This window comes from Otolemur garnettii, unplaced genomic scaffold (assembly GCF_000181295.1).
Source record: "Otolemur garnettii isolate 467f Iridium unplaced genomic scaffold, OtoGar3 scaffold00016, whole genome shotgun sequence".
Lineage (NCBI taxonomy): Eukaryota > Metazoa > Chordata > Mammalia > Primates > Galagidae > Otolemur > Otolemur garnettii.
This window is the reverse complement of record NW_003852411.1, coordinates 29468286-29490272: the sequence shown is the minus strand read 5'-3', so window position 1 is coordinate 29490272 and position 21987 is coordinate 29468286. Positions and strand designations below refer to the sequence as shown.

Sequence of the window (21987 nt, the reverse complement as noted above, 5' to 3'; positions counted from 1 at the left end):
CCTGAGGAAGGGAAGACCGAAAGCAAAGCTGGGAGCCATCTTCTAGGAAATGAAGGTTGCCATGTCAGGAGAATTGTTCTGAGTTATTCCAGAGGACTTAGTTGGGACAGGTGTACGTAAGCTATAGAAACGTCCTTTCTTAATTGTAAGAGTTTCTGTTGTAGTCATTGTACGTAAAAATCAGAGGAGGCCTTTTTTTCCTGTCTTCTTTAAAGCTTAATATCTGCATAATGAGCATGTAACTATTGGCAGTCCTCATCAGATGGTACTGACCCATTTTGTAATCTCTAAAAGTATTTCAGTTACTTTATGTGTTGGTCTGTTAGCCAGACATCCTTAATTAATTTTCTGGTGTGAAACACCACGTCTGTTCTGCTTTTATACTTTTTTTGTTTTTTTGAGACAGAGTCACATTATGTTGCTCTCAGTAGAGTGCTGTAGTGTCACAGCTCACAGCAACGTCCAACTCTTGAGTTCAAGTGATCCTCTTGCCTCAGCTTACTGAGTAGCTGGGACCACAGGTGCAGGCCACAATGGCCAGCTGCCCAGCTAGCCGGCTAATTTTTAGAGACAGGGTCTCATGCTTGCTCAGGCTGGTCTTGAATTCCTGACCTCCAGCAGTCCATGGATCTCGGCTTCCCAGAGTGCTAGGATTGCAGGCGTGAGCCACTGAGCCCAACCTGCTTTTATACTGTTAAGAGGGCTGTGTAAAATATGTTGAGTAATTAGCTGACAAGGTCATCTGGGATTGTGTGAGGTGAGAAAATGTAGAACCCATAAATATTAACTTTTGTTTTTAGCAATATTTATTGGCTAGTATTCTTAAATTTAAAGTTGACAGTATTAAATAAAAAAAGAATCAAGTACTGTGTATTTAGTGCAAAGAGACCTAAAGATGATTAAAATAATTTTCTAGTCCACCTGCATCAAGGTTTTCGTGCTTACTTTTACTTGGCTAGCACATCAAGAAGTGAGCCAAGCCTTTTCAATATGGATTTTGGGTAGGGATTTTGACTGAATGTTTATTTCAAGTAAAAAAGCATTAGTTTGCCCCATCAGCTGGCCAAGCCACTCAGGAACCCAAAGTAAATCTGTTCCAGAAGGGACCGCTGAGAACTTTGATCTGCTCACATGGTCTTCTGGGTTAGTAACTTGGTTGACCTCAGTAGTGTATGTGTTTGTTAAGACTCAAGTCCTGCTAAATTAAGATAAATTTGAATTAGTATAAATTCCTAATTCAAAATGGCTAAAAAGAAAATGTTTTTATCACTTTTTGTGCTTTTAAATCAAAAGTGTGGGGGAAAAGTGTAATTCAGCAAAAATAATTGTATCAGTCTTTTGTGGCTTTGTGATGCTGACATGGCTTCTTTTCCTACCTTTTTTAGTTCTTTTGTTTGGCTAGTTTCACTCTCTAGAGGCCTGCTACTGCCATAAGTAGCGTTTTTAGCATACCATATTCTGCAAACTGCATTAAATGCCACATTTTCTGTTATGAAACAGTTTGCCTGGTTCAAATTATAATCTTACTTTTCCTGCCTTTTGCTGCTGGTAAATCTGTTTTGTTTAACTCTTGGAAACCTCACCTAAGTTTTCAAGAAATATGGTTTGTTTTTGGCTGTGATCCTGGTGGAAAAAATGAACGTGGTCTCCCATTTTTGTGTAGAAATTCTCCACACAAGTTTCTTAATAAATGGCAATCTTGGAAACACAAAGTTGACCTTATATGAGAGCATGCTTACTTTCTTTAAAGGGCTATTCAATGTTGCCAGACATCAATCCAAGGGCTTGAAAACAAGCAGTTTAAATCTGCATTGTACCCACTCCTTCCACCTGCCTATCATAATCTCATAAAGTTCATGACATATTGCCACCCAGGTTTTAAGGTTATGAAATTGTATTGTTTTGGTTATTGAGACAAATGATCAGGGGGAAAAAGTGATGAAATTGTATCCTTCATCTTCCATAGGGGCCAAATTGGAGCAAAGATTCTTAATGGAAATCAGTAGTTGGAAACAATGGAAAGAAAATGATCCAGAACTAATACAGAACTAGAATAATCTCAAATGGGAGGTTGATTCAGGGGTGCAGACTGTACTGCTAGGAGGCTCCAGATCTTCCTCTGTTCCAGCCCACTTACCCTCACTGCACATTTCTAAGCCCTTTGTCACCTTTCACAGTCTTTCCAATCTTTTAGGGAGGGACCTTGATCTCTGCCATCCCAAAAGGACTACCCTTTGGGAATCCCTCCCCTGGGTCCTAGAGCCATCATGACAAACCAGGTGCTGTGGGAATCCCTTTCCCCTGGCTTGCAGATATTAGAAATGGTATAAAGGGGGTTCTCCTGTTTTGCAAAAGTGGAACTTTATGTTCTTACTTTTTGTGTGTGTGTGTGTTTGTTCATTTTTTGAGACAGAATTTCGTTCTGTTTCATTCAGCCTCAAACCCTCAGAACTGAGCAGTACTCCTGCCTCAGCCTCCTGAGTAGCTGGGACTACAGGTACCCACTACCATCCTCCACTAGTTTTTTCTACTAGTAGAGATGGGGTCTCGCTCTTGCTCAGGCTGGTCTTGACCTCCTGCGCTCAGGTGATCCACCCTGCTTAGCCTCCCAGAGTGCTAGGATTATAGTCATGAGCCATCGGGCCCAGCTGGAACTTTCATATTTCTCTTCTATAGAAATGATATACAGTTAAGAGATTTCAGTTTTGTTATGTACAGTTAGGAGATTTCAGTTTTGTTAGTATTGTTAGCATGGGGATGATGGGATACGGGGTCCAGATGGATGCTGTGTGCATAGTGTTCCTCTCCTTGCAGTAGACAAATGTGACCTTAGGAATCTACCTGGTTTTTTTTTTTTTTTTACGAACACACACACACCCCTGACATCCCCTCACCTCCGACAAAAGCCCTTATTGCTTTATGTTTATAGTTTTGCTTCTCAGAACTGTAGAGATCATGCATCAGGTAGATTGGAATGTCTTCTGATATTCAAATTTGGCTATTTTCATCATTGATCCACTTCAGTAAGGGGAATCTACCATTTTTACAGCAAGTAGGAAGCACGCCTTCTCATTGTCCACAGAGAGATTTACCTCATCATTCAAGATTGCTCACTGGAAACTTAGCCCTGAGAAGAGGCCTGGGGAAAGAGTGATTAGGGCTTTGCATTCTTAGCACACTCAAAAAGATGTGTAGGAGGAGAACTCACCAGAGACCCCTGAAGATGTATGTCTCAAGAAAAATCTATTAACAGTACAAAGAAACTCAGAAAAATGGAGAGGGCCTTTGTTATTTCAGGAACAAAAGAAGCAAAAGTATTATAGATATTTATGTTGCTTGTTTTACCTGTAAACACCTGAGAATAGGTCCTCTGGTCAAAACGTGAGCCAAATCTCCTCACATTATGTGGCTAGTTTTAATCTAAGGAGATACATACTGTAATGAATGGTTACTTTTTAGTAACTTTGAACCATAAAGAAATTGAGAGCATGATATTTCCTTAGGCTGCAAGATAGAGAAATCCATCAGAACAAATTCAGTAGGAAGGATTTGCAGATTTGAAAAGCTTATCCAGACGTTAGTAAAAAATTGCTTCTGTGCTGCCTACATTTTGGCTTTGCTACTACTCGAGACTGCAAATAAAAGAAAAACATGCTTTGTTAAAATATTTGCAGTTTCTCCTTAAATAGAGGTTTGGGACTTCTAAAAGTTTATCTTGAATAAAGATTTTGGCAGTTAAATTTCATTTATGGTTACAGTAGCTTTGGGAAGGGAAGTGAACAGGTTTTTGGTATTTTTTTTCCCTCCTGATGTATTGCAGTGGGATAGATTTATGTTGTGGCAACTTTAGCATTCTTTGTTCTGCATTTTTTAGTTTGATATCTTGCGAGGGCTAATAAAGAATTATTTTTAAATGATGCTAACTTATATCTTAATAAGTAATTAAATACTTCTCTCTCTATGGTTTTCCTTCATACAACCTTTCCCTGGGGATTCATTCTAGAGAGACAGTCCTTTCATGCGCCAGATGCTTTCAAGGCAATCAGTTTCCTTTCCCAGAAGTGACTTTTAGTAATTTTATGTTCATTTTTCCTGAAAAAGTTCCTAAATATATAGGTACATATAATTGTACCTTTATGAACATTTCTCCATTGAATATAGGTACATATAGTTGTACCTAATGACCTGTTTTATAGAAGTGTTAGCATACTATACATGTCATCCTGCAACTTGCCTTTCTCACTTACTATATAGAACTTTCTGTATCAGTACATTAAAAGTTTCCTTATTCTTTTAATAGCTGCATTAAGAGTGTATTTCATAGGTGTACCATGATTATTTATAATTTTTGCAATCATTTTCTTTATGAACATTCCTCCATTGAATAGCTTGGCACTTATTTCATTTTGTTCGTAGGCAAGTATATCTGTAGAAGAAATACCTACAGATAGGTCCTTTTTCAATTTTGATAGATTTTACCAACTGTCCCTCCATTGGGGTAGTTCTGATTTGTTCTCCTTTGATTATAGAGTGCCACTCACAAGGGCTTCTTAATGGAGTTCTAGGATAGGTTTCAGTGTTTCCATACAAAAACTTCCTTTTCCTTACCTCACCCCGTTCCTCATAAAACTGTTGGCAATACTTTGTGTGTGTGTGTGTGTGTGTGTGTGTGTACACATGCATTTGTCTGGGATAGGAGTCCGTAGCTATCTATGTTGTCTTTTTTTTTTTAAATAGCTTCATTGAGATAAAATTCAAATACCATAAGGTTCCCAATTTTGAAGTGTACAAGTTAGTGGTTTTTAGTATGTTCCCAGATTTGTGCAACCACCACTGTATTTAATTCCAGAATATTTTTATCACTGTAAAAAGAAACCCTATACCCATTAGCAGTCATTCTTCATTCGTCTCTTTCTGCGGCCCTGGCAGCCACTTACCTGCTTTCTGTGTAGAATTGTCTTATCCTGGACTTTTCATATTTGCAGAATCATTCACTATGTGCCCTTTTGTGTAATGGTTTCTTTCTCTTAGGATAATATTTTTTAGGGTTCATGCTGAAATATACATCAGCACTTATTGCTTTTTATGGTTGAATCATATTTTATTACATGGATGATATCTCATTTTGGATGATCTTTTTATCACTGGATAGACATTTGGGTTGTTTCCACTTTGGCTATTATGTATAATGCTGCTTCACTCATTCATGTATATTTTCATACTCCTTTTAAAACTGTTTTAAATATATAAAGAATATTTATGAATCAGTGAGAAACATATAAGTTAACTGAATAATCTGTGGACAAAATTATGAAAACATAATTCACACAGAAGAATTATAAAATTTTTAAATGAAAGTACATTCTTAAAGGCATATACTCTCTAAAAGATTACTGTCTTACAACGATGTGGAAGAATATTATTTCAGAACTTGTGACTGGTTACAGGGGTAATCCTCAATGATATTTGAGGATTAAAATTATTATAGTTAGCATTTTCTTTGGCTTTTACCTTCTGTGATTATGATTTCTAAAAGAAAGTATCTGATGTCTTGGGCTGGACGTAGGGGCTCATGCCTGTAATCTCAGCACTCTGGGAGGCTGAGGTGGGTGGATTGCCTCAGCTCATAGGTTTGAGACCAGCCTGAGCCAGAATGAGACCCTACCTCTAAAAATAGCTGGGCGTTGTGGAGGGCACCTGCAGTCCTAGTTATTCAGGAGGTTCCACGAAAGAATTGCTGGAGCCCAAGAGTTTGAGGTTGCTGTGAGCTGTGATATCATGATACTCTACTGGGGGTGACAAAGTGAGATTTGGTGTTTTTTGAAAAATTTTTTTAGATTCTTAAGTTTAAAATCTAAAAATAAGAGCTGTAATGGGGGAGAAATATGCTTTTTAGTAGGCTGGACATGGTGGTTCATTCCTGTAATCCTGCCTCTCTGGGAGGCCAACACAGGAATATCCCTTGAACCCAGGAGTTCAAGACCAGACTGAACAAGAGGGAGACTCTGGCTCTACTAAAAATAGAAAATTTAGCTGGGCATTTTGGTGGGCACCTGTAGTTCTAGCTAATGGAAGGCTAAGGCAGGAGGATTGCTTGAACCCATGAGTTTGAATTTGTTATAGCTAGGCCGATGCCACAGCACTCTAGTCTGGGCAACAGAGTAAGATTCTGTCTCAAAACATACATATATAGCTTTAGTTGCAGTTTATCAGAGTAACAATGTGGCACATTTTTTATGGAATTAAGTATTTTTGCCCCCTTGTTTATTCATAGCTGTAGGATACATACATATATATATATTTTTTCCTAACTGAAATTTGTATTTGTATTTGTATGGTATGTTATGGTACAGAGAACCTTCAGAGAACCTTCATCTCCGTTACCCATTTGATTCTCATCTGAATCATTTGACCTGCTAATAACTGAGTCAGGATTCAGGCCTAGGTCTTATCTCAGTCCAGTGCTGTTACCATTTCTCTGCGCTCCACCAGTGGGGCTTTGCTTTCAAGGCAGTCTTGAAGCAGTTCAAACTGGAAATTACCAAGTCTTGAAACTTGCAGCTCTTTTTTCCCTTTACAAATGTATTCACTTAGATTATTAGGTAGGCTTAAGGTGTAATTTTTAAAAATTAAGGTAGCTGCTGGGTGCAGTGGCTCACGATAAGACATACTAAAATTAGACTGAAGTCTGCAATCCTAGCATTCTGGGAGGCTGAGGTGGGTGGATTGCTTGAGCTCAGGAGTTGGACACCAGCCTGAGCAAGAGCAAGACCTCATCTCTAAAAATATCTACTTAGGAGGCTGAGGCAAGAGAATTGCTTGAGCCCAAGAGTTTGAGATTACTATGAGCTATGATGCTGTGGCACTCTCCTGAGGGTGACAAAATGAGACTCTGTCTCAAAAAAAAAAAAAAAAAAAATTAAGGTAGCTGTTAAGTCATGACAGACAAAGTTTTATAAAGACTGTCCATATTTGAATAATTTGGTGGTATCAAAACAGCAAAGTTAATCAAATGCCTATTTTATGATCTAGTACTTATTGTCTACATAGTAATTAAGTATGTATGTTTAGCATCAGCCTTAGAACTGTTTTGGTTTTAGATTGGACAAGATCTTTAGAGGACTAATGGGATGGCATTAAAGTTTTCTGTATACAATCCACAGAAAGAAATGTATTTTACATCTCTCCGCTCATGAAACTACCTCTTACTGCATATAAAGCACCTCATTTCTTTTATTCTATCCTATACTTTGTCAGTTTTTTTTTTTTTTTTTTTTTTGAGGCAGAGTTTTATTATGTCGCCCCTGGTTGAGTGCCGTGGCGTCACAGCTCATAGCAACCTCAAACTGTTGGACTTAAGGGATTCTCTTGCCTCAGCCTCCCGAGTAGCTGGGACTAAGGATGTCCACCACAAGGCCTGGCTATTTTTTTTGTTGTTGTTGTAGCTGTCATTGTTTGGCACGCCTGGGCCGGGTTCGAACCTGCCAGCCCTGGTGTATGTGGCCGGTGTCCTAGCTGCTGAGCTATCAGTGCCGCCACTTTGTCAGTTTTTTAAAAGCTGTATCAATTCATTAAACTGATCATACATTCTGATAATGGATTATAATAGTTTCAAGAACACCTATTGTGGTCTATCTCCTTTTCACTAATGTATAAATAGACCCTAGGAGGAGAAATGATCTTTCTATGATCTTCCAATTAATTCATTGCAATACTGAAACAATAATTAAGGACACCTGACTTCCAGTGTTGTCATTTAATGGCACAGATTACCATTACTTTTATTTAGCTACTTTGAGTATTTCTAGGGACATGTTGAAGCAGAGGACTCATAAATTGAAGTCATAGGAAATTGTTCTGAGAATCTTTTGAAAATCCCTGTGTGTAGGTGGTGGGTTCTGCCATTCCGCAAGAGGCAGTGCCCACAATGTAGCTTTTCTATGAGCTTTTGGGGCATGTTCTTGCTTTTGCCCTTCTGTTGGTGGTTCTTTCTCTTCAGGCAGAAAATGTGATTGGATAAGGCAACATGGACCTACAGTCTATCAGGGATGTATTCTTGTTCTGGAAATTCAGACCAGAAGGCATTCTTCGTTTAAAGAAAAAAAAAGAAGGAAAGATCCATGGGATGAAGATTATTTCATGGACTCTGCCAAATAAATAGTGCAGGTTATGAGTAAAGAACCTTTTTTATTTAATTTTTGGTGAATGGGAACTAATTATATCACACACACATGCATGTGGCACACACAGAGAAAACCCAATAGGAAGAGTAAAATGGAATTTTGACTGCCATGAGGTTGAGAAGGGGAGAGGTAGTATAAGTCTGTGTTTCTTCTTTCTCTGCTTTAAACAGTTTTATGAGAAAAAAGGAAGTATATGTAAGATTCTTATGGGAAATAAAATTAAAATTTTAATTTATTTGAATATTGAAAGTGAGATTGCCACAAATTAAATTTGCCAATAATTTAGCTATACATGTTTTTAAGAATGTATCTATACAAAATTTTACTAGGTAAGAATATATATTATGTAATTTAGGAAAAATGTTTAAAGAAATTTACTTCTTTGGCTTTTAAATCAATTTTGAATAAATTTAAATCTTATTTATTTAGTTGAAAGGTTTTTTTGTTTTGTTTTGTTTTGTTTTTGAGACAGAGTCTCACTTTTGTTGCTCTCAGTAGAGTGCCAAGGCATTAACTCACGGCAACCTCAAACTCTTGGGCTTAAGCGATCCTCTTGCCTCAGCCTCCCAAGTAGCTGGAACTACGGGTGCCTGCCACAATGCCTGACTATTTTTTGGATGTAGTTGTCATTGTTGTTTTGGCAGGCCCAGGCTAGGTTTGAACCCACCAGCTCTGGTGTATGTGGCTGGCACCCTAGCTGCTGAGCTACAGGTACTAAGCCAGTTGACAGGGGTTTTTTTTGTTTGTTTTTTCAGTTTCTGTTTTGGTCTGATATTGTCAACATGGTGAAGAGGTTAATCAGTGGTAGCCTCTACTTCATCCATCAGCATAGAGGACAAGTTTCAGCCAAATGACAATTAGAACTGATGGGGAGAAATGCAGTATGCCAGTGGTTACTATGTGATTCATCTGTAGGTTTTGATACTTGTTTGATATGACTTTACATGAAATGTTGGAATTTATTTCTTAGCATAAAAATGTCCCATTTTTAGATTCATTTATAACTATTCAGGATATTGGAGCTCATGTCTTAGCAGCATCACAGAATCTGGCCCTAAATAGTCTATTTTGTTTCTAAAAAGAGATTATAAAAATTTACAGTGTTAATCAATTGATAAAGCTTTTAAAATTAAAAGCAAAATGTGAATAGACTTGGAACTTTGAGTCTTAAATTGATCCAGCTTCCAAATGTGAAAGTTTTCTTTTCACATAACTCTTAAAGTCAAATAAATGTTTTATAAATGAAACACCACATTTTATAGTGCAGTGCCACTAAAGGGAGAATATTTTGCAGCTGTGGAGTTTTTTCTTTTGTTCTTTTTTCTTTTTCCAAGGCACAGTGCTTGGTGGAAGGGTTGTCTGGAGGCAGGATGATCAGAAGCAGGGCCTGGCCAGCTGTTCTTTCATTTAAGTCTGTGTTAAATCATCTGATATGCCTATAGGGGAGATGGGTCAATTGATTAATGGGCTGGAGTATTTATTGATTTTATGTTTTCAGATTGCTAACAGAGGAGATTAAGCTTCTAGATGCAAGCAGTTCCAGAAGTCTCTGTTTTCATACAGGCACGTAATTAAAGTAACCACATAGTTCACTGAGGTTAGTGTTCCATACTGTGATGCGAGCCTCTCTATTTGGTGTTTAAGAGCACTTTGGAGCTTTGGTATAAGTACCTCTAGGCTTGGAGTCAACTGACCTGAATTGTAGTCCTTCTGCTCTGTAACAGTAATTTAAATCAGGTGGCTTATTTCAAAGAATGTTGAAAACACTAGTTTTAAACTAGAGATTAATTAAAACATATTAGGAAGCATAAAGATAATTGAAATACCATTCTCAAGCATGTGAAAGATGATTATGTACATTGTATATGCAAAAACACTTTACTACACAGAATCACAGTGTAATCATTTTTTTCTTATAAAGGTAGACACCTTCCCTTCCAAACATTGAATTCCAAATAGTGCATATATGTATTTGGTCTAAAAATCATATTCTATTTGCCTAGGAAGTACAAAATAATTTACATATTACATATTCCCATAGCTTAAGGTAGCTTGCTAAGACCTAAAGTTAGAACGCTGTATTTGGTGACTCCTGTGGGTTTCATTTGTTTTTACTGTCTTTACCTTCTACAATTATTGGTAGTGTTGAGTATTTATTTTCAGAACAATTGTATCTTTTTCTATGAGAAGAAATGTTTATTTGACCACAGGTGGTTTTCGTTTGTATAGTATGCGGTGTGGACTGACAGCCTTTGAGACTTTGATACTGTATAATATGCAGGTGCTTTTGTTGTTTATAGAAATGCTAATCCTTATTTGAAATTTGTTAAATAGTGTACCATCTGTAAGCCCTTCTAAATTCCAGAGATTAATTGGCCTTTAAGTTGTCTTTTGTCTAACTTTTAGTATCAACTCTTCAATCTGGGAACCTTCTCTTTTATATGCTTGTTCAGTGTTCTGTATATTTCAGCACTCTAGTATTAATTATGGATGTTGGCATTCCCAGTAACAATGGTGATCACTACAAATAAAAGTAGGCTGAATTAAGTAACATTGTCCAGAGAATGGTTTGAAATCAGTAAATAGCCAATCCATTTTGGCTGTGTCACTGCTGTGTGTGTATGTGTGTGTGTAAGCATTACTAAAGGGGGATAGTTGTTCTGGAGGGAAATTTTTATAGATGATGGTTACATAAGATCAGCATTCTTATCAAGTTTCAGTTAAAGAGAAAAAAAATGCCTTTTTGATACTACATGTAACATTTCTTTTCCTGTGGGTTCTCATTTGAAGGTTATTGACAATATTTGGCGGTGAGAGATGGCTTGGTTGGCTTTGGGATACCTCTGTTTCTAGGAAATGTAGGATCAGGGTAGAAATTCTGTTTTTTTCTCTTTTAAAGAAATCAATATTAAGGCTAGGCTCATGCCTGTAATCCTAACACTCTGGGAGGCCTAGGCAGGTGGATTGCCTGAGCTCAGTAGTTTGAGACCAGCCTGAGCAAGAGCGAGACCCTGTCTTTAAAAAAATAGCCAGGTGTGGTGTCGCGCACCCTCAGTCCCATCTACTTGGAGGCTGAGGTAAGAGGATCACTTGATCACTTGAGTTTGAGTTTGCTATGATGATCCTATGACACTCAGCCAAGGGTGGCAGAGTGAGACTCTGTCTCAAAAAAAAAAAGAAAGAAAGAAGGAAATATTAAATTACTTATATACTGGTTTCAGTGAACGTTATTGAATTATCTCATAGTATAATGTTTATTTTTAAAAGTCTGATTAAAATATGTAGAAGTAAATAATTCATCCATCTATGTACTTATACAAACTAATTTAATATTATTATTATTTGGTACTTTTTATGTTCTTAATTTTTCTACCTTTCTCTTTTTCCCAAAGAAATTAGACTAATGCAAGAACAGTGCGCTCTATAACTTAGTTTAGAAGTCATAACAAAAAATAATTTTGCTTGGTAGGTTTTTATTACAGTAGATATTATAGTAATCAAAAAAGTATAAAATCAAAGTATAAAATCTAGGTGGAAAAAGAGGTAACATTCATGAAATTATTGAGCATTAGAATGTTTGAGTGTATCTTCCAAATTATAAGGATTTAATATGCTCAGTGAAAATAAAGATCAGAGTGGGTTAGAATAATTGTAGATGGGAGGGACCTTAGAATTAGAGTAAGTGGAGGAAATGGCATTTCAAATGGAAATAAACATTATGAATAAAGGAACAAGTTAGACACGTGGAGATTAGGGAGTAGCCTTCAATGATAAGATTGTGGATGTGGGCTTAGTGCCTGCAGCTCAGTGAGTAGGGCACCGGCCACATATACTGAGGCAGGTGGGTTCAAACCTGGCACGGGCCTGCTAAACAACAGTGACAACTGCAACAAAAAAGTAGCCGGGCATTGTGGTGGGCTGTAGTCCCAGCTACTTGGGAGGCTTAGGCAAGAGAATCACTTAAGCCCAAGAGTTGGAGGTTGCTGTGAGCTGTGATGCCGTGGCATTCTACTGAAGGTGACATAGTGAGACTGTGTCTCAAAGAAAGAAAAAGATTGGTGGATGTGGCTTGAATAGTTACAGAGTTAAAGCAGAAAATATGTTAGGTAGAGGGTGGTCACATTTTGGAAGGACTTTAAAGAAAAGGTGGGTAGCAAGGATGTATGACTAGCTTGTTTTCCCAGTGGAGTAATAAAAATGTTTTCTTGAGAGAAGTTATCTTAGAAATGATAGACAAGATAAGATGGAAGATGATTAAAATAGTTAGGAATCTGCTGAGATAATCTAGGGATGAGTTAATAAGTGTCTGTGTTAGGAGAGTGGCAGAGGGAATAGAAGAGAGTAACTGAGACACATTCTCAGTCTCTTCAAAAGAGACTTGGTCATTAGCATATCCCCACACATCGTAAGTTAGTGAGGGATTGGAAGAAGGAGTAAATATAGAGAATAAAAGAAAAATAATAATAATAGCTTGTGATCACTTCTAATTGTAAGTATCCTGTGATAGAAGAGGAATAGATTTTTAAAAGGTAGAGGGAGATAATGAGTTCATTTTGCTCATACTGAATTTGAAGTGATAATGACTCTACAAGTAGATGGTTTTGGAGCGTAGTCAATCAGGGCCAGAGATATAAAGATGTATGTATATACACATACATACTTAAAGGTACTTTCTGAAGGAGTTTCTGAAGGGAGAATCGAAAATCAATAAATAAGCCTTAGTTAGAAAACACCAGAAGGAATTATTTAACATTTAGGTTTTAGAAAGTCGTATTTAATCATTCGATTTTGATTTATTTAGTTGAGCAGTATTTTTTTAAAACCTATTTTGAAACAATCAGTAATAACTTATAGTTTGAAAAATTGTTTAAAAATAATTATAAAAATCAGTATATTCTTACCTATTTTGATGTGGTTCTAAAATCAGCATATTCAAATTCACCGTAACTTTCCCTAGATTGCTGTGCTAAGGAGACAGCAACGTATGATAAAAAACCGAGAGTCTGCTTGTCAATCCCGCAAAAAGAAGAAAGAGTATATGCTGGGGCTAGAGGCAAGGTTAAAGGCTGCCCTCTCAGAGAATGAGCAGCTGAAGAAAGAGAATGGGTCACTGAAACGGCAGCTGGATGAAGTTGTATCAGAGGTAAGTGAAAAGAGTGGGGATGAGATGGGCTAAAACTTCAGTATTTTCTTTTTTTGGATAAATACGTTGAGAAACTGTTGCATTTTAAATTGTGTAAAGCAATAGTGCTAGGAAGAGGAGAGTACAGTAAGTCTTAAACATTTGCAACTAATATAACATCTTTGAAAGATGACCTTTTGAATTGTATCTCCCAATCTGCATGTAAGTTGTCTCCTTGTCCTAGGTTTCTCTGCACTCAATTGCCTTAGCACCCTCTTTTCTGAGGGAATGAATCACATTTAAGCTCCCAAAGGGTTTTGTCTTCCCTTTAAAATATGTATATGTGTGTGTGTAATAATGTTTTTATCTTTTCTAAGTTCCCCTGCCCACTATTACGTTCTTTGCATTTTGTGGCTGGTCCCTAGATTAACCTCCTCAGTTTTGTTCATGAAATCTGTGGCTTCCAGAATTTCCCACTGCAGTGCTGTCCTGAGCCACTTAGAAATCAAGAGAGGCTTCTACACTGTTCTTTCTGTCTTGCCCCTGAGATAGAAATACGGGAATACTCCAGCGTGTTACTGAAAACTATGATTTCAGAGATAGGGAGACAAACTACAGAATTCTTCCGGGATCCATAAAAATATGCAATCTTTGAATTCTTCCTTTTTGGGTGAAGAGGTACCTGCACCAGAATGACTGCTGTGGTTTTTCTCCCTTGTTTCTGTCCTTTTCTTGCTCCCTTCTAAAAGAGAACTTAGAAGGGTTTGTTTGTTCTAGTTTTGGGGAAAGTATTATTTTATCTCCTGATTTTTGATTTTGATTTTTTTTCACCTATGACTTTTTTTTAAATAAGAAAAGGTATTTACATATATAATTAGTGAAGAGAAAAATTCTTATCTTAGGTGTTGCTTTTTATGAGATTGATGTATAGTTTAATCATATTTAATGTGGTCGTTTCCTTTAGAACCAGAGGCTTAAAGTCCCTAGTTCAAAGCGAAGAGCTGTCTGTGTGATGATAGTATTGGCATTTATAATACTGAACTTTGGACCTTTGAGGTAAGTGTATAGATTTTTGTTTTGGATACTAATGCTAAAGATTTAAGTTCTTGTTATTTGTTATTATTTTGCTCTAGTGATAAGATAGAAAAAAACTGAGTTGTTTTGGGGAAAAAATCAGCATCCTAGATATTATAAAGAATAATTAGACAGGAGCTGTGTCTTCAAAGATTTGATCCAGCTGAAAGGAGAGACATGTAAAATAATGCCTGTGGTATAATGGATAAGTGTGATCATAGCAGAATGTACAAGGTATTCAAAGGATATAAAAGAGAATATGAGTTCCTTGAGTTGAATGTTCATGCCATGTTGGTAGGTGCTCATTGCTTTTTTTTTGTTGAATGACAGAGATAAATAAAGGAAATCCTTACAAAGGAAGCTGAATCTTGAAGTGTGATACCAGTTTGCCATGTGCAAAGCATGTGAAAAGCATGCTAAGCAGAGGGAACAGCATGTTTAAAGACACAATTATAAAATGGCATGACATTTTAAGAAAAATGAAAAGTTAGTGTATCTCATATATGTGGGGAATATGCATAAGGCTAAATATATGGCCAGGGGTATAGGTGAGGCCAGGCAAAAAGGGCCCAGGATGTTACTAAATACAAGGAGGCATCCCTGGGTTTTTAGGTGGAGGGTGACATAAGTAGCTTTCCATATTAGGAAGGTGACATTTAGGGTTGTATTAGAATGGATTGCACTGGTGCAGTGCAGTGGCTCATGCTTGTAATTCTAGCACTGAGGATTACCTGAGCTCAGGAGTTTGAGGTTGCTGTGAGCTCTGATGATGCCACAGCACTCCACCCAGGGTGAATGAACTGCACTGAGGAGAGACTAGTCCAGAGATAGTGTTAGGAGACTGTTGAAGTAGTACAGGTAATAGATGTGAGTCTGAACTGAGACTGTGGTCATAGAAGGGACTTCTGTGACCATTTTATTTCTGTATAGTTAGTTTCTAAAAGGTAGAGAACTGTGCAGAGTAAAAAAGGGAAAGACTTCGAGCCCACCTTCCTCTCAGATACTTCCCTTTATCATTCTTCTTTATATTTTTCCATATTTTCAAATGTATATTACTTTACTAATTTAGTCAGAATATGTTTATTTAATATTGACTGAATATTAGATATAATGCAAAACTAAGAATATAATGATGAAGAATATTAACCAGGTCTCTATTTTCATGGAATTTATAGTCTTATGTGAGTGACATATATTAAAATGATAACACAAATAAATGTAAACCTATTAACAATTTCAATCACCATGAAGGAAAAGTACGTGATCTTATAGGACCACATAGTATGTTCTTTTGACCGAGTTAAATAAAAGAAATAAGGGTAAGGCAAGGTTTCTCTGAGAGAAGGGTGATTAGGTTAAGACCTAAAAAAAGATTAGAAATTATATAGGAAGAGCGTTTTATAGAGCATATAGAGTGTATGTATGCACACACTTGTGTGTGTGTCTTTGTGTTTATATGTATATAGTTTTAAAATTTGGTTTTACATGTCAAGAATTGTATATATAAAGTGCTTTTTCACTCTAAAATACATCAGTAACATCATTCTCATTTAGTTTTCTATAGTGTGGATATACTATAATTTAGCAGTTCTCAAACTTTAGGTCTTGGGAGGATCCCAAGGAATCTTTTGATTATGTGGCCTATATCTGCTGATATTTGTTATATAAGAAATTAAAACATATTTTTAAAAATAATAATCTATTACTTTACATGCTAACATAATTGACATTTTAATGAAAGTAATTGTTATTTTCAAACCTTAAAAATACAGTGGTATAGAGAAGAGTAGCAATATTTTATATATTTGTAAAAATTATTGCTGTCTGACTTAGAAGTTAGCAACATTCTCATATCTTTTCTTTTTTTTTTTTCTGACACAGAGTCTCACTATATCACCCTTGGTAGAGTGCTGTGGCGTCACAGCTCACAGCAACCTCACACTCCTGGGCTTAAGAGATTCTCTTGCCTCAGCCTCCCTAGTAGCTGGGACTACAGGTGCCCACCACAAAACCCGGCTATAATTTTTGTTGCAGTTATCATTGTTTATTGAGCAAGCCTGGGCCAGGCTTGAACCCACCAGCCCCAGTGTATGTGGCTGGCACTATAACCACTTTGCTACAGGCACCAAGCCATATCTGTTTTCTTTTTTTTTTTTTGAGATGCTTTAAACTCATTTAAGTGTATTAAACGTGTATCTAGTATTTGTTGACAACTAACTTGTGATACTCTGTACATATTTACTAATTCTTTTGTACATTTATGTATATTATTTTGATTAATTTTTTTTTTTTTTTGAGACAGAGTCTTTGTTGTCCTGGGTAGAGTGCTGTGGCATCATAACTCATAGCAACTTCAAACTCTTGGGCTCAAGTGATGCCTTAGTTTCCCGAGTAGCTGGGATTATAGGTGCCCACCATAACTCCCGCTAGTTTTTCTATTTTTAGTAGAGATGGGGATCTCACTCTTGCTCAGGTTGGCCTTGAACTCCTGAGTTCAAGCAATCCACCTACCTCAGCCTCCCAGAGTGCTAGGATTACAGGCATGAGCTACCACACTTAGCCTATGTATGTCATATTTACTTATTTATTGATTGATTGACTGATTTTTGGAGACAGAGCCTCAAACTGTCCCCCTGGGTAGAGTGCCATGGCATCACAGCTCACAGCAAACTCCAACTCCTGGGCTCAAGCGAGTCTCCTGCCTCAACTGCCCAAGTAGCTGGGACCACAGGCGCCTGCCACAACACCTGGCTATTTTTTGGTTGCAGCCGTCATTGTTGTTTGGCGGGCCGGGCTGGATTGGAACCTGCCACCCTAGGTGTATGTGGCTGGCGCCTTAGCCGCTTGAGCTACAGGCGCTGAGCTTGTATGTCATTTTTAACTGAAAGAGCTTTCTTCTCTCTTTCAACTTAATTTTTTTAATTTTACTTACCCAGAAGTTTTCCACACATTCTTGGTATTGCCTTATTCAGCTGTTTTTGATCAGTTATGCCGTATGTCACATATTCTTTCACTTTTTCGAGTTATGCAGTTTGTCACATTTTCTTCCACTTATTAATTGCTTTAAGCTGTTATTAAATTTTTTCCCCTTTAGACATAATGTTTATCTAGAGCACAATACATTTATATATGTTCATTCACTATTTCTCAAAAACTGTATGCTTTTAGTTCCTCATTTCTTATCTGAGGCTGTATGAGGTGTTCATTTATTTATTCAGTCCCACATACAGCAAATATTTATATTTGTAAAATAACCTAATCTTTGCCCGGGTACTAAGCAAGAACTTATGGATGCAAATATGAATAAAAGTGCAGTCTAGTAAGAGAAGCAGATATATAAACAACTGGAATAAGAGGAAGAATTACATAGATGTCATATAAACATATAGGGATTTAAAAAAAAAAGAAACCCTTTTTGTTTTACAAAACATTTCTGACATGAAATATCTGAATTTTCCACACTGAGCTGTTATCTGATTCTCTGCAAATCATTTGAATGTCCTACAATTTAACTCAATTTTGACACTACCTGGAGTTAGCATAGTCCCCATAGGTTAAGTACTTAGTCCCATAAGACTACTCCCCTCTTCAATTACAAGTCCCAATTTGTGACATGTAAATTCTGACCGGCTATAAATTGAGGGTTCTCACAATCCCCTCTTGAGGTTTGATAATTTGCTAGGCTAGGTCACAGAACTCAGGAAGGCAAGGTGTGGTAGCCGTGCCTCTAGCCTATAATTCTAGTGTTTTCGGAGGTCAGAGCAGGAGGATAGCTTGAGGCCAGGAGTTCGAGACCAGCCTGAGCAACATAGCAAGAACCCATCTCTAAAAACACAGACACACAAAAAAGCCTCAGAAAAAAACATTCTATTTACTATTCTTGCTTTATTATTATATAGAGGATACATAAGTTGAGCCAAATGGAAGAGATGGGCAGGGTCGGGTATGGGGGAGGAGTATGGAGCTTTCATGCCCCCTTCAGGTGCCCACCCTCCTAGCAGCTCTTTGTGTTTGCTAGCCTGGAAGCTCTTCATACCCCATTGGTTGGGGGTTTTATGGAGGCTTTATTATGTAGGCATGATTGATTAAACCATTGGCCATTGGTCATTGAACTCAATCTCCAGCCCCCTCTCCTGCCTAGAGTTTAGGATACAGGGCTGAAAATATCAACCCACCAATTGTGTGGTTGGTTCCTCTGGCAATCAGCCTCTTTCCTCCTAAAATCATTCTATTAGCGTAAACTCAGGTCCTTTTGGAAGGTGCTTATTAGGAATAACAGAAGACACTCTTCTTATCCCCAATCACTCAGGAAATTCCAGGGGTCTTGGGAGCTCTGTGCCAGGAACAAAACTCAAATATATATTTCTTATTATATTGCAATATCTCAGGCATATTCTTGAGGGAACATAGAAGTAACCAGTAACTCTGATGGTGGCAATCTTGGGAGGCTTTATGCAATAGCATTGGAAGAAGGAATAAAGGGGATTGGATTATGCTGCAGGAGTGAGGGTGAGAGTTGGGGAGACACCTGGTGGAAACTCCCATGAATCAATAGAAATTTCTGGGGGAAAAAACTGGAACAAAAAAGTAAAAAGTTTTTAAACAAATTAATGATCTTCACAGCTGCTAAAGTAGAGGGGCCCTGTAGGAATGGATCTCATTTCCATGGCAGATTGATCTATTACTAAAGGAAGAGGTGATGGTCCACCTTTTATCAAGAAAAAGTTTGAGTTCAAAAAGGAATTAGATGAGCCGTGCAAAAGGGGAATTAAGAATGGAAGAAAGTTTAAATACTTGACAATCTGAGGATAAACCAGTTGAGATCTGTGTCTTTCTCTGTGTGAGGCTTTAGGAACAAAAAGCCAACTGGTAGGAAGGTTAGGAACTATTTAAATTAAAAAACATGTTAAAAGGCTTAAATCGAAGAAAAGCAACTAGAAGAAGAGCTGGAAGGAATGAAGAAATACAGAAGTATCTTAAAAAATTGGATTATCTCCAGACATTAAGAAGGAAATAAGGAAGAAACTGGCTGTGACATTCATAGGAACCAAGACAGAATTTGTCATGAATAGTGAAACATCAAAGCCCAGAGAATAATAATGATTTTAGATGGAAACTAAACATTGGGAATTGAAATGTTTCATCATATATATCAGGGGTCCTCAAACTTTTTAAACAGGGGGCCAGTTCACTGTCCCTCAGACCATTGGAGGGCTGGACTGTGGGCTCCCAGACAAGTCGGCTGCTAAGCAGGACAGGCAGTGGCAACAAAAACACCCAGCAGGCTGGATAAATGTCCTAGGCGGGCTGCAGTTTGAGGACGTCTGATATATATTATTCAGAAGCATTTCTCTATTTGCCCCATCCTGTCTAGGTTCTGGGAGTCTGCCCAAGGAACAGAAGCTTCCCAGTTGAACCTTATTAGTACCAGCTGGAAGATATTGAACAACTTCCACATTTATGATTTTACGTATCTAGAAACCTCAAGCATGCGTTACAGTGTTTTATTGGTGTAGAAACTGCATAGGCTTTGGGGAACTGGTTTGTGAGCTCTAATTTTTTTTTATTTTTTGCAGTTTTTGGCCAGGGCTGGGTTTGAACCCGTCACCTCCAGCATATGGGGCTGGTGCTCTACTAGTTGAGCCACAGGCACTGCCCCGGTTTGTGAGCTCTATCTGAAATTTTCTCAGGCACCACTAAATTAGGTTTGGACAAACAGACATTTGAATCAGAGATTTCCAAAGTATTTTTAATGTAGGAATCTAAATTCTTTTATTTATTTATTTTTTTGAGACAAAGTCTCAGGTTATCGCCCTGGGTAAAGTGCTGTGGCGTCATTATAGCTCATAGCAACCACCAACTCTTGGGCTTAAGCCATCCTCTTGCCTCAGTTTTTCTATTTTTAGTATAGATGCAGGTCTCACTTTTTGCTCAGGCTGGTCTCTAACTTGTGAGCTCAAGCAATCCACCTGCCTCGGCCTTCCAGAGTGCTGGGATTATAGGGGTGAGCCACTGCAGTCATATTACCAACAAGGTTATTAATGCTATTTTAGATGTTCAATGTAGAATTGAACCTTTATGCCTTTTTGTTATAGGCCCAAGTGAAAAAATATATATAACACAGAAATTTGCCAAATATAGATATGCCTTAAACATTTCCTGGAGGCATTTGGTGATGAAATATAAATATGTCTTTTATCATATAGCAAAACTGACTAGTGTGAAGAATTTTGGATTGTTATATAGACATCACACAGAAAAATAAAATAAATAGAATTAAAAGAGTTAAGTTCTTATTTTATTGATGTTTTGTGGATAGTAAAGAAGGCATCTAGCTATTTTTGGCAAAAGATTCAAGGAGTTGGCCCATTGTGGGCCACTCTGGGTGGTCTATAAAAATAGCAACTCTAGGATTACTAGAGTGGGAATGGCTAAGTAGGACAAATGTGAATTGGTAGGAAACCTTCTTCTTACTGCTCTCTGGGGTTAATTCTGTGATTATTGGTCATATTTTATAGTGGAAGAACCTGAGATTTAATCCAGGTCTAATTTAAAAGATTATCTTGTTACAAACTCGGCCTTTCTTACTATACTATAAATTTTTTTTTCCTACTGTTGTTCAAGAAACCTTAAGGACTTCTGTTTTTGGAAGTATGGTGGGCTAAAAGTATAGAGAAACTCATTGCAGTTTAGCATACCAGAATATGATGGCTTAGAAAATAAATTAAAACTGTCATTTCCTGGCTCAACTGGAGACAAAGTAAGGACTTCTTGGAGGCCGGAAATATTAAGATAATGTGAACCCACAATGGTAGACTAGCACTGGAAGTGGTGCTTGTTATAGATTTAGTTCCTTATCCTTGTGGCATGCAGTCTGAAGACGGGAAAGAAAGCTCTGGACCCAAATGAGGTGGGAAGTCATAACTGAGTACCCCTTTCCTCCTACTCAAATAAAGCCAGAATTTCCAAAAAATGACATTCTTGGTTGCTAAAAGAGGAAAAAAAATTACCCATACCACAGGGACACTGTCGGTGAGTACCTATCTTGGTTTTGGCTTTGAGTAGCATGGAAATAATGAAAAAGTCTTTCCTGATAATTCTTTACCCCAAGCCCCTAACATAGGTAGATTTGAGTCTAAATTTATACTACTACTATAAATGCCCCCCAAAAAGGGCAAATATTCAGGAAACTCTGTATTGGTGGTACCTCTGGGCACCTTGCAGAAGCAAATGTAAATTCTTCTGAGAGGAAGATACTTTAAACATCCATCCTAAAAAAATTGTCACGGATAAAGGTCCATTTGAACATGAACACACATAATCCTTTTTTCCTCTCCCCACTGTTAAGCACACCAGGAAACAAGCCACCATGAATGAGAGTTAGAGGAAATAAACTATAGAATCAGACGCTAAGAGACCATAGACACCTGAATTATAGATAGGTAGATAGATAGATAAAAGAAGGAATTAAGGTAGAGCAAAGAAAAAAAAAAAGACTACCAGAATTGACCAGGATATTTTGAAAATACCGGCTCGGCACCTGTGGCTCAAGTGGCTAAGGTGCCAGCCACATACACCTAAGGTGGCGAGTTCGAATCCCCAGCCTGG

At 37.5% G+C, this 21987-nt stretch overlaps 1 protein-coding gene and 1 non-coding gene across 2 annotated transcripts in view; one reads left to right on the top strand and one right to left on the bottom strand.

Moving 5' to 3' along the window:
* ATF6 (activating transcription factor 6) overlaps positions 1 to 21987 on the top strand; it is a 168229-nt gene that overhangs the window by 35980 nt on the left and 110262 nt on the right. The window contains exons 8-9 of the mRNA XM_003785761.3: positions 13141 to 13326; positions 14270 to 14361. Coding sequence (XP_003785809.1) covers positions 13141 to 13326; positions 14270 to 14361 — 278 coding nt within the window. The remainder of the gene's footprint in view (positions 1 to 13140; positions 13327 to 14269; positions 14362 to 21987) is intronic.
* Positions 2937 to 3016, bottom strand: LOC111723833. The gene has a single exon (XR_002772287.1). It is a non-coding gene; the product is annotated as a small nucleolar RNA U2-19 (small nucleolar RNA).